Raw genomic sequence first — 19,471 nt, 5'->3', positions numbered from 1 at the left:
TGTCAGTAAGTGTCCTCATGGGGGACTCCCAAATGTCAGCGAACAGCAGCAGGGGCCTGAGGCCGGACAAAGCCAGGACTGAATGGGCAGAAGCACAGGAGGAAGCAGCAGCAGGACAGAAGAAAAATCTGTGCCATTCTGCCCTTGGGGACATATGTGTCCCCAGGGAGGAGGGTCCCATAGGAAATGTGCTCTGATGAACTTATTTCAGCGCCAGTGCAAGTGAACAGCTCATGAAGACTGTTTTAGTCTATTTCAGAACTCATGCCCTACAGGACACCTCACTGGCTCTTAACAGAATTCTCGGGGCTACATATAGACTCCAAGTCACTTTTAAAGGAGAGGAGGTCACATCAGCCAGTCCTCGCACTGACCAAGGAGGCCACTGCAGCCCCGAGGCCTCAGGCCCCACAGCTGACACAGGAAGGCTCTGAAGTCTTGGCTGGGAACGTCACCGGAAGACTCCGAGGACAGATGACCATCATACGCACACACGGGTCAGACCTGGGCCTCTGTTCCTGTGTCTGCTCCAGAAATCACATATGGCCTCAAGATGCTGGAACCACCTACCTGAGAAAAGGAGCCAGAGTCGGCCACGTAGCGACTCAGGGATCCCCATGGCCACAAGCTTCCGGATCTTCTCTGTGCGAAACATACACACCGTTCTGCCATATTCCACAAAGTGGTCATTCCACAGGCTTGTTTTGATCTGTTCTCTGGACTAGAAGTGGAAACATCCTCAATGTACAAAGAAGCCCTTTTCGCACCTCCCCCCACAGCCCGTCCACGATCCGTAACAGAAACTTTGCCTCTTTTAACAGAGACAAGCTATGCGCTCAGCAAATGTTTCTGGACCTCTACCAGGCCCAGAGGATGTAAGATGAAAAACACAGAGGACCAGCCCTTTGGGAATTCAGAGCCCAGTGGGAAAACTTACACAAATAAAATGCCATTTCCTTGGCAAAGCGGATAGGAAGAAAGCATTTGTGCCAACACTAAAGTCGCCCAAGACAGACGGGACGGACAGGAGGGAGTGGGGTGTGTGGGGGGCACTTCTCGGGATGCCGACATGTAGCCAGCTGCTGACACACAAGTCAGCTCGGAGGGCAAATGGGAGCGGGGAGTGTGGGGGAGAGGAGTCAAAATTTGCCCAGAGGACAGAGGAAAAACTGAAACCGGAAAAAAACACATTGCTCTCATGAACACAAACAAGAAAGATGCTATTTCTCTAGGCAACTAAAAATCCTTTAAAATTAGTCCTAGATGGCAGGAATTCTTAGTGCTTTTTACACAAGATCCTTACATATGCTTTTAATTATCTTTATTCTCCAGTAATGAGAGACGATTATACATATATTCAATATTTCTACGTGTGTCATCAACAAAAGTTAATTGAGCATCTCTGTGTAATGTACATGAGAAGGCTCAGTTCTGAATGAATAAAGCCAGCGATCAGTTACATAGCAACCCAGACCCAGCTTGGAGTAAGAATGTTCATCGTCAGCCCAGGTCACAGCTTCCCACGCGCCATGGCACCATTTCACAGTACAGTCTCTAGTCTCTTTACCCTGCGGTACATGACGTTTCCCTCAGATTCTCCCTCCAAAGGGAAAAGCTATTAAGTAAATGTAACAAAAATATCTTTAGTTCAGTAAAACGAGAAGACAGGAGACCCTTTGTCCCAGCAGACAAAAAAATACTGTGAAAAGGAGCACACGTAGACACCACAGGATAAAAGGAGAAAGGCTTGCTGGAAAAGCCACAGGGATGGCACTGGCAGCTCCCACTTCAGCAGCAGGGAGGGAGCGCCACCGACCTCCGCTGTGGACAACAGCCTCAGACGTGCCCCAGCAGCGGGCACCAGTGGACCTCTTCCACTTAGGGACAATGGGGCAAAGAGGGAGGAGATTGCTGCTTGGCATTGCCTGGCAACCTGTACCACACCTGCTCTGCTGGGTCAGAGGGCTAGGGAGCCACACCCGGGCTGACTCCATGAGTGCCCGCCCGGCCCGGAGGAGCACACCCACCATTCGCGAGTCGGGGCTCTGGATGCTCGATTGCTGGAAGACAGCCCTCAGGGCCTCGGGGGGCAGCCGCAGGCTCCTTTCTTTTTCACTTTCCTCGCTATTTTGAGAAGACACCATTTCAAGATCCCCAAACTTGTGGTCACTGCACATGCTTGTTGAATGAAACACCGGTGACATCTGCACGGGGGGTGGGGGTGGGGGGACATGAGATACAGAGAAGAAAGTCATCACTTTATAGAATAATCTTTGTTTTGCCTTTGGAGGCATGAGCTTAACGAAGTCAAACATGTCTTTCTGACTCAAAGGAAAAACCGACTAACATGAGACCCAACGGATTTGATCCTGAGGAAGGAACAGAGTCCACACTGCGATTTCCCCGTGAGACTGCTCGTGGCACCCAGAGCATGGGTCCCGGGGGGGCCAGGAAGGCACCCGTGCTCACGTGCACACTCATCGTCCTTCAGCTTCCAGAACTGAAGAGAACCATTTCGAAGAAACAGCTCTAGGGCACTGAAAGCCTATCTCCTGCCCTCCCTGTCATTTTGGGTGACAACAGGTCAAGAAAGAGAGGGACAGATGCGAAAGGAGAGGAGACGAGGCCCCAGAAGACCAGGGCCATTTTTGCAGCTGTCCAACCTCAAGGACAATGAAACTGCTCTTTTGGCGAGTTCCCCCTGCCCCCAAATAACATCATACCCTCCAACCTGGGGGCGTAGGAGGATGACCCGTCTAATTGTGAGGCGTGACCTGTCCCTCCCTCTGACATGTGGGGGTATGCAATCACCTTTGTAACATACAGAGAAGGATGCCGTCACCCCACTAGCCTCTGGTGGGGGTGCCCCCTCAATCCCTCTAACCTGAGTGGGGTGCCCCGTTAGCCCCTCCAACCTGTGAGGTGCAGCCCCATAACCCCTGTGATCTGCGTGGAGTCCCTTCTGACCTGTGGAACACCCACTCGGGACACCCAGTGTATCACACACAGTCGCGACCGTGACACACAGACCCACTCATCACTAACACGTTTTTCTTATACCCAAGGGGGTCACGGTTGTGCGCACGCCCCTTTGGAGACCACTGCCCTAGAGGTGGTGACCAGAAGGGTTTTCAGTGCATGGAATCCCACTGCTGCGAAAGCCCGCACTTACGCACCATGTCGTCGTCCTGTGAGGAGTCGTAATGCACGGGGCGGTCGGCGTGCACCTGCTTCAGCCGCACGAGCAGACGCTCCACCAGGTCGTCTCTGTCCTTGAGCTCGATGAACTGGAAGGCCATCTTACTCCGGATGCTGACGATGATGGGATTCGGCAGCAGACTCGTGTCCTCCATCTTCTCGATGCTCACCACCTGGGGCAAAACATGATGCGCACAGAGGAAAAAGCAAGAAGGGAGGGAGGCAGGCATTTAATTGCATATGCAGAAAATACCAAGCCAGAAGGCAAAACCACACAACTGCAATAAGGACCAGGGACCAAGGTTAAAAGTCCGCAAGGCGGCAGATTCACAACAGCCAACGGTGGGAGTAACTCAAGTATCCCTCAATGGATCAATGGATAAACCAAGTGCGCACACAGTGCAGTATTATTCAGCCCTACAAAAGGACAGCGATTCTGACACCTGCTACAACATGGACTAACTCTGAGGACATTATGCTAAGTGAAATAAACCGGTCGCAAAAGGACAAACACTGTATGATTCCACTCATATAAGGTACCCGAAGTAGTCAAATTCATAGAGACAGGAGGGAGAATGGCAGCTGCCCAGGGCTGGGGTGGGGGCAGGAATGAGGAGTTGTTGTTTCATGCGTACAGGGTTTCGGTTTGGGAAGATGAAAAAGTTCTGGAGATGGCTGCACAACAAGGTGAATTACTTAATGCCACTGAACTATAACACTTTAAAATGGTTAAAATGGCAAATGTTTTATATACATATATATATATAATCATAATTTAGACAACTAAGTACATAAGACAACTCCTGGATTTTTTTTGTTCCACTTATAAGTAAAAATATTTGTAAAATGAAGATATCTGCTGGAGAAAAATTACATGGAGGTAGGAGATCACATGAATGAAAAAACTGAGTTTTTTCGAAGAGTAGTGCTTAGCCCGCGTGTAACAGCAAGAACCTAGAGGTCTGGATGTGTAACAGAGTCGTGGGCGCCGTCACGGCAAGGACACCCTGAAACCAAAGGACTGAGCTCAGCACACTTGGGAGTAGACCCAGGGTGCCCTCCATTTCCAAGAGGAGAATTACAGGATTTTATAGTAGGAAGAGACCTGATCCATATGAAACGAAGCATTTTTTAAATTTTTAACTGAAGTTCCCGGAGGGTATAGAAGGCAAGCAATTTGATGTTTATTTTCAAAAGGGATGCGTTTTTTGTTACATTGCCTTTTTGTCTCTTCCCTTTTGTGGATGAAAAGGGAGGATTCATGCCTAAGAGCTGTCAGAAAACCTTTAACTGCTAGATATGTACTTTTTACTAACAGCTTTATTGATAATGCAGAGGTTAGCGTGCCCTGTTCTCACCAATCACTTTTATACAAATTTCCGGTTGCCATAGCAACAACAGAACAAGCAATGGCCAAATGGGTAATGGTCAGATTCAGGCAATGCTTAGCCGACAAAGCCTTGCTGTGGACACCCCCACAGGTGCCCCGTCGTCCAGGGAGGGAGGGAGCCTCCTACCTCTCTGAGCGGGAGGATGACGTTGCAGCAGCCGTCTTCCTTGCTGGCAAAGCAGATGTAACTATCTGTGGCGAACATCCGCCCAACGGTGTGACAGCGACTGAAGGGCGTCCAAAGGGAACAGTCCACGACCGCATGCAGCTTCTCCTGCCTCGGCAACCTGAAGAACGCCCTGAAGAACTCATTCTGCGCTCTGGCTTCCAGGTGCCTGGCGAAGGAGGGACAGAGAATCAAAAGAGGCAGGAACGGTGAATGAACACACTCGACTACCAAGGAAAACCCTTTGAAACCCATCGGCACAACCTGGTACTGAAGTGACTGCAAAGAGGTGCTGTGCCCACCCAAGTCCTGCCCCTCAGCGGGCACGGCACTGCTTTGGAACAAGTCCTTTGGAACAAGGACTCAAAGCTGAACCAGTTGCCTCTGCACAGAAGTCATGTGACGAACTCAGAAACCAAAATACACATTCCTTCCAGGTTGGAACACCGGGATTTACCATAAAACAAATGCATGAGAGAGTTTCAAAAAGTCAGATAATAACAACCGTTGGTGAGGATGTGGAGAAACTGACCCTTCAGACACTGCCGGGTGTAACGTGACATGGTGCAGCCACTTTTAAAACAGTCAGGCGGTTCCTCGGGAGGTGAAACATGAAATCAGGTGGCCCAGCAATTCTACTTGTAGGTCTATACCCAAGAAAACGCAACACAGAAGTCTATGCAGAGGCTCAGGCATGCATATTCCCTGTTCACAACGGCCCCAAATTGGAAACGACCCAAATGTCCATCAACTGATGAATGGATAAACAAAATGTGGTGTGTGCCTACAATGGAATATTACTCAGCCATAAAAAGGAATGGCATACTCACTCATGCTACACCATGGACGAACCCTGAAGATATTCTGCTAAGTGAGAAAGAACCCAGCTACAGAAGACTACATATTGTCTGACTGCGTTTATGTGAAATTTCCAGATTAAGCAAATCTCTAAAGACAGAAAAGAGACTAGTGATTGCTTAGGGCTGGAGGAAGGGGGAGAAACAGAGCCCTGCTCACGAGGACGAGATTTCTTCTTTCTTGGGGTGATGACAGTGCTGTCACATTGATCGTGGTGATGGCTGCACAGCTCTGAATATACTAAAAACCACCGAATGGAATATTTTCAAAGGGTGACTTGTATGCTGTGTGAACTAGATCTCAAAAAATCTGTTGGACATTTTAGATCTGTACCTGGCACACATTAATGTGTGTTATTAATGTGCTCAATAACATTAGCTATTATTGTCTTCAAAAAAAAAAATTTAAGAACCCAAGTAAAGTTTCCCTGGAGAGAAGGCCCATCAGTGTCACCTCAGTATGAACAGACGATGGTGGTGAGGTTGAGGAGCTCCTACCCCAGGGCCTCCCACCCCGATTCTTGACTCTGAAACCTAGTAAAGCAAGACGGCAGCCAAATCACAGTGTTTGGAAACACTGATGAATTTATGTCATACCCCAACATTCTACTAGAGGGGAAATTCCAACAAACAGAGGTAAACAATGTTCTTTGTCCTTCACTCCACATCCAGAAACCTGTCAGAGGCTTACAGCCACTTCGAGGCCCAACGCTTCCCCACACGCGGGCTGTGTGACAGGCTGGCGCAGGTGGGCTTCCCATCAGCTCAGTGCCCGAGGGTCTCCCATCGGTGCTGCCAGACAGCCTCGAGCCACCGCTCCTGCCCTTCTGGAATAACCTGGTCCTCTGCGGCCGGTTTGCCTCATAGAGAAACAGAGATTTCCTTCCACAACAGGCTCTCAGGTCCAATGCATTTAAAACTCGGGGAAATACCAAGAATTAGCCGTCTAGAAACAAGCAGGCCAGATAGATGTGCATTTCCTATATGCCCAAGTCTGCCCATAAAACCCTGCATTTTTCGTATGTGTGTTTTCTCAAAACGTCTTTCCTCTGCAATCCCCCAAGAGCTCTATGGAAATGGAAGGACAAAGTTGTCATGTGGCATTTTACACAGAGCACACAGCAGTTGAGGACCACTGGGGAGGGTGGGATGTGAGGCTAACCCACCCAGACAGCAGGCAGCAGGGGCAAGGGGAACCCTGCTGGTGCCCGCAGGCCCCCCATTTCCTTTGAAAATCCATCCACAGAGCCCCGGCAGACCAGGACCTCAACAATGGGCATCTAGAAAGCGTTTTCATGGAAAAGGCTCCTGCCTTTATCCTCTGCTCTCCATCCTGTCCCCCAGCAAACCACCCGATGACCACAGAGCAGCCAGGTTCCTGCAGGGTGGGACCCATGGGCCTTCCCTGGGGAGGTGGGAGCTGTCTGGGGCTGCACGAGCCCCCGAGAAATGTTTCAGTTGGTCCAAGACGGCTCTGAGCTAGGATAAGAGGGATGGAAAGTGGTGAGCCTGGGCATTCCTGAGGGTGGGGGCGATTACTGGGGACACCAGCGCCTTGGCGGCCACTGTCCACCTTTAGGTCCTGCAGAACGAGCTTACTTACATTGTGCGACCCAGTTTGCACTGACTGCACTGCATTACCTGAGCTCTCCTCCAGCATTTTCAGCCCGTCAAAACGGAGTTTAATGAAGTCATTATTTAATTTCCACTTAGTGAAGCCCATCACCTCTCTAATCTCTCCCCACAAAACTAGCTGGCTACACTTTTCTCACGCCATCACTCACAAATTCAAAAATGATATTTTCTGTTTGGAAATGTCAGGACCAATCCTTTCATTCCCTCCCGCCTTCTGTTCTCTTTCGGGAGTCCCCTCCCCGACCTCAGTCACCCTGCCCTCCTGGACTCTCTGTGACTACACACTGAAGAATCCCCGGGCCAGGCCCTCCCCTGTGACCCTGCGTCCCGCCAGCTCTAACCTGTCTGACAAGTTAGATCCTGTCTGATGCTGGGGTGACAATGCCCCGTGCAGCCCATCCTCCCTGCTCCCGGCCGCGGGACAAGCTTTGCTCTGCACCATGTCCGTAAGTCCCTGGACCGTGAGCACAGCCGTAATCATGACTAATCCGTAATCACCAGGCTCCTGACCCCAATGGCACCTTCCTAAAGCCGTTATCTGGGAAGGGAAGTGAAAACATATCAACAAAAGAGCCTGAGGACCATTCCAGCACTTTGGACCGCGCTCTTAGCATAGAGAGACTGTTTTCCTAAACTTTACAACCTGGGCTCTCCTGGCAGGATGTCAAGCTGACTGAGTCATTACCTGTTTATGTCCACAGCCTACGTCTCCATGACAGAATGCTACGAATGAGAACTAGTGAGGGATCAGTAGGCTGTGACACGCCTTTCACTGTTGGGGGAAGTCACTCCAAGGGCAGTGACCTACACAACACCCCCGCACCAGACTCCTGCCGACCGTCTCGGGACCAACCCCCGGCACCCGCGGCACACGGGCCACCACCGGGACCCTTTGTGTCCTTTTCTCTCTCTCCACTTTCTGATCATTCCCAGGATAGAAGCGGGTGGGGGCAGCCTTGTCAAAGTCACCTGATTCTGTAATAGAAATGAAGACTGCCAACACTGATTAATTTTCTTCCCAAATGGATAATTTCACCAAAAGGGTCTTAAGTGCTGCAGACCTTTCATCTTCCTCCTCTTTCCTCACAAAAACTCTAAACACTTCTGTTCTGAGACCAATGAGAAAGAAACTCTCCCCCAAATGTTCACAGAAGACAGCACATGTGTTTAAGGAATAACAGAAATGTTAAAATAGGTAAATAATAATTTTTAAAAAATTTTAATGACTAGTGTTTCACAAAGAATTAAACATAGAATTGCCATATGATCCAGCAATCCCACTTCCGGGTATATGCCCAAAAGAATTGAATTCAAGCAGGGTCTCAAAGACATATTTGCACACCCATTCAAAGCAGCATTATTCACAACAGCCAAAAGGTAGAAGCAACTCAGGGTCCATGGATGGATGAAAGGGTAAGCAAAATGTGACATCCACATGTGATGAAATTTTATTCAGTCTTAAAGAGGAAGGAAATTCTGACACCTGCTATGACATGGATGAAATTTAAGGACATTATGCTCAGTGAAATAAGCCAGACACAAAAAGACAAATACTGTGTGGTTCCGTTTGTATGAGGAGGTCCCAAGAGTAATGAAAAACATAGGGACAGAAGGTAGGTAAAGTAGAATGGCGGTCGCCAAGAGCTGGGGGAGAGAATGGGGAGTTGTTATTTAGTGCGCACAGAGTTTCAGTTTTGCAAGATGAAAAGAATCCTGGAGAAGGATAGTGGTGATGGTTCCACAACAATGTGAGTGTATTCGATGCCGCTGACCCATACACTTCAAAATGGTTAAGATGGTAAATTTTATGTCATGTGTATTTTACCAACATAAAACATTTTTAATGACTACTAATATTCAAATAGCAGTGGTGATTCTGTGACTAGATCGAAAATATCCAGCCAGGACAGCACTTTATAAGTTAACTTGTTTTTCCAAGGAAACCTTTATAATAGTTCACCTTTGCATCAGCTCTGCAGTTACACAGTTGGAACCATAAAGCCAGAAATCACAGTCAAGCTCAAACACCATAGTCTGAATTTTAGACTAAGTAATAAACTTGAACTTCTTTCAGGCGACAAGTAACAGAAGCGAGTACCTCACAACTCTCCAGGGCTAGTATCAATTTGGGGCAAACAAACAATAAAGATTGTTGACCGTCACTCTGAGTAAGGCACATTTCTAATGACAAATTGGTACCAAAAATAAATCCAGGGGTCCTGAGGACTTTCTCCACAAAGTAATTTAATATGAAAATGCAAAATTTCTCAATGTTCACTAATAAAGCCCAATGCTGAATAGAATTCTATCATGAGAATACCCGTTATTATATATTCTAGAAGTATTTTTTTTTTAATGACAACCAATTTTGAAACATCTGAAAAAGGAAGAACTGGATCCAGAAATCAAAGTCTACGGCATAAAGGAAATGAATAATAATCATTGCCAATTACTATGTCTCTATCATGATTAACAACACAGGAAAATCTGGATTCTGCCACAAGGGAAATTTACATGGAGTACAACTCAGGCTAAAAAAGCCCAGGAGATGCAGGTGGCGCACAGGCCTGGTCCCCTGGGCGAGGGACCCCTTGGACCAGAAGCGCGTACCTCTTGGTGATCTGGCTCGGCTCCTGCAGATCTGGGTCCAGGTCAAAGCCCTCGTTGTCCAGCAGCCTTCGCAGTGTCACGTCGGCCAGCTGCTCCATGATCTTAAACACCTCTTCGAGGTTCAAGAACATGGAGAAGTCACGCTCCTTGCTGTGCGTGGTGATTCGGATGGTGGCCGTCAGAAAGACGTTGGACGTTTTTTCCAGCTTCTGGATATCAACCCAAGGGACTACAAGTTTAACTAGAAGAGAAAAAGGGTAAATGCATATTTTACCCCCCAATTTACCCCAAACTTGTAGGCCATGCCTAGCATGGCGACTGTCAGTGGATAATGTGTGAAAAGTGCATAATATGTGTAGGCGGCAACAACAGTCCAAGGCTTTCCTTGAACTGAAATACAAATGCCCTTGAACCTGAGCAAGAAAGAGCAAGCACAGAACTAACTGCTTGACATCTGTCTGTTGGAAGCCAACTCATGTTCTCATGATTTTCTTAAAGGTTTAAGTAAAACCTCTCAGGTTGCTGGCTACTACACACGTACGAGGGATATCAGTCTGAAATGCCAGGTTAACAACACGAAAACTTTCTAAACAATAGTTAAACTTAAATATTTGCAACACATGCCGAAGCTTCATCCACACGAATGCTGGCTTTACAAGTAACATTCATGATGGAAACTATGAGAAAAGGGTAGTAAAAGGGGGTGGCTGATTCCTGACCTCGGTCCGAGAAACGGGCTTAACATTTAGACTGCGTCAAACGACAGTTGTATTCGGTCTTCTAAGACTCTAACAAGTCGTTTTTATGGCACTTTTGTTAAAGTAAAGCAGTCCAAACAGTTCATTTTATAAACAAGTGTTCTATTCTCAGAAAGATTTCTAAAACACTGGTAGCTGGGCTGGCGTGCGCATGCAGACCAAACTGGGAAGAGATACACATAGCAACTCAAAGTAAAACAAAGGCTATCGAACATTAGGCATCATTTATTTTTTCCAAATTTTATTATCCGAATAAAATGAGGTTTAGTGACAATGATGGAAAAGTGTCAGAAAATAGCTCATTTTTCTTTTCAAATAAAGAAGAGGATGGTTAAGTGTCTTTCTACCATTTCCCTCTGTTTGTTTTGCAATAATGTCTTCAGCACCTCAACAATTTTAAAAGGCCACATTTCTACATCCGCTTGAGAACAAGCTTCTTCAGCGATTTCTAGTTGCTTTCACCTAAAGTCTTTTTACACACACACACACACACACACACACGTGCACACGCGCACACATGCACACACACACACACACACACACACACACTCCATCTACACCATCAACTTTCAGCCTCTCCTTTGTAAAGGGCCCCACACTTAAGGCACTCATTCAAATAAGGAGAACAGACATGTAAACAAACAAGCAACCACTGACTTGACAGGCCCCAAATTAGAAACACAATTATAGGGTGACCGGGGAAGATCCCTGAAGGTGATAAAATCTAAATTAAATTTGAAGGATGAACAGGAGTTTCCAAACAGACATAAGAATGGGAAAGCGAAGGAAAGACCAGGTGTGCATTTTGAGATTTCAGAAAGTAGAAGAACAAGGATGGCCACGATTAGGTCAGAACACATTCTGGGCGGGAAGCCGTGCAAACAGGGTGTATGGGCGGGAACATCCAAGCTAAGGTGGTGTGGGAAAGAGAAGGGACAGAACATGCAGGAAGCTGGCTACAGCGGAATTCAAGGAGCCCTTCCCACCGGTTCAACTTAAAACAAACTGAAATGCAAGAAGAAAAATATATGTGTGTGTGTATATATCTATATATACGCACACACACGCACACACGCACACACACACACACACACACACACAGCATCCATACCACCATGTGTTGGCATGTGAAACAATACTTGGTTCCAAAAGTTTCAATGAGAATGACTTGTTAAAATGCCAATATACACTTGACAACACTTGTGGCTTTTCTTTTTCACCTTGGTGTTCCACTGCCTAGCATGGCGACTGTCGGTGGACAATATGAAAAGTGCATCTCTGCCTGCGTCTCAAGTGGACCCAGGTGAAGAATCCGCCTTTGAGAAACAACTGCACATCCAGCTGCTCTTCCAGGAGCAGTGAGAACGTTCAAGGCTGGGAATTTTTTTAAGAGCCCCCTGGGTTAAGCGGCGGTGTATTCTACTCCTTTGGAACTACTGGGCCACCAGTGACAGCACTGTTTTCAAAGCAATACAGAGTAGTAAAACCCCTTCAGGAGCTAGATGAAGTGAGCTACCCGGAAATCTTTCATTAAGGCAGCAGAAAACATGGACTCGCCAAATCCAACCCTCTGAGTGGTAGTGGTACAGGTCATGAAATATAATGGTCTATAGAAGTTATTTGGAAATCAATCAACTATCACCTGCTAGCATCTCAACTACTTATTTCCATCTTTGTCGTCTGCCTCTTCTTGTTAGTGACTTTTCCAGGGACCAGCACTGAACACCCCAAAGGCCAATGTCATCTGTGAAGGCCACGTCCCTCCCAAGGCCAGCGCAGCCTCACACTCACGTTCCTTGCCCAGGAAGAAGGAGTAGAAGCAGAGATGATTGATGCTGAGGTACAGCCAGCCCTGGCGGGGAACCCTGCCCTTCCAGCAGCAGCAGGAGTAATAGGTGATCAGCTTCTCTGCCTCCGGAAAGTTGAATCTGGCCTCGAACTTGACCAGGGCCTCTCGGAACTTCTCAGGGTCTTCTTCCTGCTCGGCAAGCCTGCTGCTCGTCTCCTCCGCAATGAGACCCTGACACACAGAAAGACAACAGCCCCTCGTTCAGGGAGAAGAAGAAGGGGAGGCAGGAAGAGACAGAAGAGGGAAGGAGTCTGCACTGCTCGGCGCAGATATACAGATGGATGAGAATAACGCACCACATGCGTCTGTCCACACCCAGCGGGACAGGTCACAGCGGGACAGAAACAAGCTGGCGGGGCAGACACCTAAGAACAGGTTTCTCGCTTGGCCACTTAGCAGCCATGAGGCTTAGGGCAAATCATTGACTGCTAAACCCCAGTTCTCAAATTCCTATTTTATAATGCTTCCCTGCCCTTCCCTACAGGGATGTGAGGTCTGATGGTCGGTTCAGACATGTGAACTCAATGCATCAACCATGGAAAACCATCCAAGTTGGAGTTAAAAGGAAGTCTTTTCTACAAATACTCATGAATCATTTTTCTCATTAGGTTCAAAAGTTGGGGTATAAAGCTAGTGATAACTGCTTGACTACAATACCGGATATTTCGCTACCACTATATACGCTATAATCCTCTACGGTAGAAAAGGAGCATATTGACTGAGGTTCCTGAAGTTATAATTATCTCCAAAGCAGCTGGAGACAACTCTAGACTCTCACCAGCCCCGAGACAATACCGAGAGGAATCTACGTAACAAACCTTAGTAAAATAGCCCTTGTCTTCCATTAGTTTACCCTCATATATAAATTTATCTTCCCACAGTCTGCCACCCCTAGAAGCCTAAATTCCTTTTTCCTTTGTTTTGTCACTTCTCTACACATACCATGTTTCCCCGAAAATAAGACCTAGCTAGACAATCAGCTCTAATGCGTCTTTTGGAGCAAAAATTAATATAAGACCCAGCATTATATTATATTATATTTTATATTATATTATGTTATATTGTATATTATATTTTGTTATATTTTATATATTTTATATTACATTATATTATATCATATTTTATATTATATCATATTTTATATTATATATTATTTTGTTACATTATTTTATATTTTATAGTATATCATATAGTATATTGCATAGTATTTTATATTATATTATATTATACCCGGTCTTATAGTAAAATAAGACTGGGTCTTATATTAATTTTTGCTCCAAAAGATGCATTAAAGCTGATTGTCCAGCTAGGTCTTATTTTCGGGGAAACACGGCATATTGTTCTTTACTAAGATGCTATGTAAAGCCCCAAGTTGTAACCAGCCCTTAGAGTTAGCTGTCACTGAGTTTCTCCCATGTGTATAGGTACTGCACATGGTGCTAAACTGTTTTTCTCTTGTTAATATGACTTTCGTCAGTTTAATTTCCAGGGCTCCCACCACAGAATCTACAAGGGGAGAGGAAAACATTTTTTCCTCCCCAACAGCAGTTTTCCTAAAGCTACTGTAGCAGAAATTAATTTTCTTCTTCCAAATTAAGACAAGAAATTCCTAAATCAAAGAAATACCACAATCTACATCAGACTAAAAAAGGGAGGTAAGTGTGAAAAATAATCACAAAATGGGCATTTCTCTAGCTAAGTCCCATTGCAATCTGACCCAGGGAACCAAGCCACACTCAGCTGGATCAAGCCGAGGTGTAACGCACGAGCTGGACACATCCCCACCACAGCCTGGGCCCACCTGCTAACCCCCCAGGTAATACCAGGAGGACACCAGCCAATACTGCCACACCCTGGCTGGATTCAGGAGATCTCTGTTTTCCACCTGATCCCAAAAGTACCCTCAGTCCCCAGAGGGAAAGACTGCTTCTGTTCTGTCCCTTTAAAATCAAGAATTCACTTTGACAATTTTTACCAAAAGCCGAAGCACTTAGTGTATTGGAAAGGCAAATTTGGTGGGAAACAAACAAACAAAATCAATGGTCAGGGGTGTTTTACCTGAAGGGAGGAAAACTGTATTACAGGCTAGTGTGTTAAAGGGTTTAAAAAGAGAGCTAAATTTAGAATAAGAAACAGCCTTTCCCTGCCTGATAGGGTTTTTAAAGCAATGGTTACTGTCATATTCTTGCAATGAGACCAGTTATATAAGATGTAAGTCACAGGAGATATCGGCAGACACTTCCCAAAATATTCTTCTCTTGCCGTCTCAAAATTTAATGGGCTTTAATTCCACTTAATTAACATTTTAAGAATAAATAGCCACTTTTAGGAGGAGGAAAGTGCTACGTCCCACAAAGTAAACCGTGACAAGATGTCACAACTACAAAAAAGTTGGGAGTAACGAATTTAAGGAGTCAAACCACATTGTTAACTCTGCAAAAACATGAATCTTAACATTTTTTTCTCCTGAAGAAAAAAAAAGGACCTTCACCTCTGCACAGGATAACAAACACTTAGGCCTGAGAATGAGTTCTTTTTTTAATTTCAGGTGTACTTTGCTGGACTGACTCTGCCAAGTTGGACAGCTGTCAAGTGGGACTCGTCTGGCTTTATGTATTAAGCCAAGAAGTTCAGTTATAGTGGAGAACATGCTTAGAACAGGATTAAAAATGCTGCAGTGTTCAAAATGTTACAAGGAAGTTATCAGAAAGAGGAGAAAATGGGGAGAAATGTTACAACCAAGGCACCTACCTTCACCTTCCCCTTGACAAAGCTGGCAATGTCCTCTTTGTTGTCAAAGACAGACAAGGTGTGGAGGAGATTTTGTTCCAGCCAGTCCCAATGCTCGTTTATTTCCTCTAACGTTGCACCTGGGTTAGAACAGAAAAACATACAGAGATTAAAAGACAAAATGAATTCCCAGAACAGGAATTCATTTTCCAAATATCACGAATCCCATGTTTATGGTGTTAAAACCTCCAGGGTTCTCACATGCTGGACCACAGTTTGCCAGCGGACAATGAAGACACCTGCCCCTGGACCCACGGTCCCCCCACCATGGCCCCGGGGTTTGTGAACACTTGTCCCACTGCGCACAGATGGGCCAGCCGACCAATCGGGTCTCCTGCTCGGTGGACATCCTGCCTCCCTCACACGTGGAATTCCTACTGCCGCCAGACAAGTGACAGAAGTATTTGTAATTATGTAGCTATTCCAGGGAAGCAAGCCCCAAGCAGCAAACCGAGTCACAATAGTCTCAGTTGAACCTGTGAGAATGCGGGGCCCTCAAGAGGGACCCAAGCCCAGGTTCCCAGGAAGGGCCTCTTGAGAAGGCTCTGCAGGCTGCCCGAGGGCATGGCCACTTGCAATAGGCAGCCTAGGAAATGTCCAGGTTTACACATTTGTTCTCCATATCACTTAGAACATCCCTTCAAAACATATAGAAGAGGTTTCATAGTACATATTAAAACGAAAACATTAAATTGTATCTAGTAAATTGACTTCCTTCAAAGGCAACACCACCAAAAAAAATCACCCTGTTATTGAAGCATTAAGCAACACGGTTCCCAAAAAGCTTGGTGGTTTTAGTTGTCCACATTCCCTCTCCAGGAGCCTCCTCGTTCTCTCCACTGGACAATGGGCACCTGGGCACAGGGATGGTACCAGCTCCTATGACGGAACTGGCACACAGCCGACGTCAATACAGCCACTGACTTGAAGCAAGCATGGTCCTAGACAAGAAAGTCACATGTGCATCAGGTGTGTCTGGGCCGGAAACAGAGAAACGCGTGGCCAGGTTTCAAAAATGGGAAGCGGAAGATATTCTAACCTCACAGAAATGAAGGGCTACCAGACAAACCACAGCACAGAATGATGTCGCCACAGTGAGCGGTGTGACGGTGAACAGAGCCACACGCCACTTACACAGGAGCCAGACATTTTCCTAACACTCAACTTTCTCTCTGTTACTGGCAGCTTTCCTCCCCACTGGGTACACATGCAAGTGAGGCTCTCATAAATACCCCACGTATAAAAAGGCCAGAAAACTCACTCTGGATTTGTGGATTTGGGGTCGGGCAGTAGGAAAAACATCTGTGTTAGGAGGACTGTTTGGACAGTTTGGGAAGGAGTAAACAGAAGAATCTAAAAAGACTTCATAAGACAAACGAGAGTTTAAAACAATGGTATTTATTTCCTTGCGTTCTCCCAATGTTCAGGCATGGCATTGCCAAGGCAATGTCCTCCAGCCATCACTACAGCCTGTCTCCTCGTCACGGAGGGCTGGCTCCACGGCTTGATCCACCCAACGACTCTGTTCACTGGTTCAGGACACCCGGGCTTTGCACCAAGAGCACGTGACCGGGCTCTTAGTGAGCTGGGGCTGCTGGGACAGAACACCACAGACTGAGTGTCAGACAACACACTGTTTCCCACAGTTCTGGAGGCCAGGAGTCCAAGAGCAAGGTGCCAGCAGATATGGTTCCTGGTGAGGGCTCCCTTCCTGGCTTATAACAGCTGCCTTTTCACTGTGTCCCCACATGGCAGAGAGAGAGAAAGAAGGCTCTCTGGTCTCTCCTCCTCCTCTTAGGAGGACTCTAATCCCATCATGGAGCCACCCTCGTGACCTCATCTAAACCTAATACCTCCCAAAGTCCTCACTTCCAAACACCGTGGCACTGGGGGCTGCGGCTTCAACATTTGAATTTTGCCAGGGTCACCATTCAGTCATCACCGCCAGCGACCTGCCCAGCTATCCACAGTCACACCTCCAGTCTTGTTCTTTTAGCAGCAGCCCACCTGGTGTTTAGGGGAGCTAGCTCTGGGGTGAGTGCTCGTGACCTTCCTGCTGTCCATTTCCCTCCCACGAGGAGGCCCCTGTGGTGTCTGGAAACCCCTGGCCCTCCAGGATCCCCATTCTTCTCATGACCGGCAAAGACCATTTTGAAACAACATCAAACCGAGCGGTCTGGCCTCCACAGCGTGACCCCCTGGAAGCTTCCAGACGTTGTCTAGTGAACTTAGGACCCACACTGCCTGCCTGGTTCCTCACACTCAGTGCTAGTGTGGCTTAGTGTACATCCGGGTTACCTGCCTCTTGCTTAAAATTCCTTGCTCATTCAGCATCCTCAGAGGGCAGCTGTGCAGGGACCCATCCCCCTCCCCCAAATAAAAACCTAAATCTGGTGGGTCAGCAACGGTGTATTTGCAGCAGGCAAAGCAGATCACACGGTTACTCTCAAGAGAGCGTCTCTGGGGCTTCACTGAAGCCAGTCAACCCGCACAGCTACCTTGGCATTGCCAGGTCTCTTCTCCCTTCTGGCACCTTCAGGTCTTCTCTTTCTAGATCCTTATCCTTTGTTATCCATCATCATAAAACCAACTGGTCAGAAAACTTTTTTAAAAAGCAAGGAATTTATGGGAACGGGAGTATTTTTATTGGCCTTCAATCTTTTGCTCTATATTTTCATGTCCTTCCTACTTACAAACACACACCAAAGACCTAGAGGGATGAGGAAGAACAAGAAAGGGGAGACGGGACTCAGCTTCGTGACCTTTCTATTCTAGACAGTCTCACTAACGTGTAAGGAAGACAGTGAGAAAATGGTGGCTCCAATCTCTCTCCAGAGTCATATATATCACATGAAAGGCAAACCAGGTACGGCCTCATTCTCTCCAACCTTGAAGTATCCTGGAGTCCTCCCAGGGTAAACTGCATTTCAATCTTTAACTAACATTTACACAACCCGTAGCTCCAGTACTTCCTAGGGTTTGACACTTTAAAAAGCTACTCTGTGCTTGCACTTAAGAATGAGCTCTCCCTGCAATCCCATTTCCCTGCGTGCACGCACCTTCCCAGGTGACGTGAAGCAGGTTTTCATTTATCCTGCTAGTACGCTCATAGGACCAACACAGTTACCTGTTCACAGCTAACCACGTGCGTCTTCCTCAACTAATAACCACAGACACCACGAATAAGTTATAATCAAATCCCAACACAGTATGTACACCATGTGGACTTGAAACAGTCATCAAAACACTGCACTATTATTGTTTAAAAATTCTTCCTCATACTGGGGAGGAGCTTATGATAGGGAAAGAAAATTCTAAAACAAAGACAAGCCCTCACCTTGAGAGAGAAAATCACACACAAAATGCATCGCTGAGCCAGAGTTAGGTTTTAGTACAATCCACCCTGTTACCCTCTTCCTGAATCAAAGACATAGTTGTACGCCTCTCCCAGCAAAGACAATCACTATGATAAAACTTTTCCACCCCACTGTCTTCTATTTCCTACAAAAGTTGCCAAATGGCAGGGACATTTTCCAAACTATAATTTCCTCTGCAAGGAAGTCTTATGACGGGCTTCAAAAATACTGTAAATCAATGCAAGCCGACCACACACCCGTGACCTCCAAGGACTGAGAAGCCAAGATGCTCCACATATGTTACACCCCAAAGCTCTGAGCCCAAACATGTTACACCCTCTGAGCTCCACATATGTTACACCCCAAAACACTGCAGCCACGTTTTCAAATTACATGAAGTAGCCCATCAGAAAACAACTTTTAAAATAAAAGAATGGACACTAGAATCCTTACCCCTTTATAAAGGAACTACTGCCTTGTGAAGTATGTGTTCAAGTTAGGCACAAATACATAAATGGATTTCTGTCTGTGGGCCACGGTCAAAAACAAGTTTGAAAGCCACCACGTCACAGACATACAAGTAGAAAAATGTAAAACAGAGAAGATAAGAAACTGAAAATTTGACAGCCATGGAAGGGGCAGAATGATAAAAAGGCTACAGATGAACTCAGCACTGTAGCAGGATTCCCGCTTCTGCCATGGGCCTTCCAAGACAGAGGACAGCTGTTGCTCCGGCCTGAGTTTGCCCACCCACGATCATAGGATGAAGCCCTAACACCCAATGTGTCCATATTTAAAGACTGGGCCTTTCAGGGGCTAATTAGGTTTCATAGGGTCCTCATAAGAGGAAGAGCCACCAGGC

General features: G+C 46.5%; 1 protein-coding gene across 4 annotated transcripts in view; it reads right to left on the bottom strand.

Annotated features, from left to right (window-relative positions):
- TBC1D8 (TBC1 domain family member 8) overlaps positions 1-19,471 on the bottom strand; it is a 99,883-nt gene that overhangs the window by 22,022 nt on the left and 58,390 nt on the right. For all 4 annotated transcript variants that reach the window (XM_033124298.1, XM_033124299.1, XM_033124300.1 and 1 more), the window contains 7 exons: positions 15,215-15,333; positions 12,406-12,634; positions 9,857-10,097; positions 4,716-4,923; positions 3,177-3,371; positions 2,028-2,204; positions 571-721 (listed from right to left, as the gene is read on the bottom strand). In XM_033124298.1, coding sequence (XP_032980189.1) covers positions 571-721; positions 2,028-2,204; positions 3,177-3,371; positions 4,716-4,923; positions 9,857-10,097; positions 12,406-12,634; positions 15,215-15,333 — 1,320 coding nt within the window. The remainder of the gene's footprint in view (positions 1-570; positions 722-2,027; positions 2,205-3,176; positions 3,372-4,715; positions 4,924-9,856; positions 10,098-12,405; positions 12,635-15,214; positions 15,334-19,471) is intronic.

The sequence above is a fragment of the Rhinolophus ferrumequinum genome, chromosome 13, assembly GCF_004115265.2.
Source record: "Rhinolophus ferrumequinum isolate MPI-CBG mRhiFer1 chromosome 13, mRhiFer1_v1.p, whole genome shotgun sequence".
NCBI classification, from domain to species: Eukaryota; Metazoa; Chordata; class Mammalia; order Chiroptera; family Rhinolophidae; genus Rhinolophus; species Rhinolophus ferrumequinum.
Note: the sequence above shows the minus strand (reverse complement) of the source record. Positions and strands in the feature narration are given on the sequence as shown.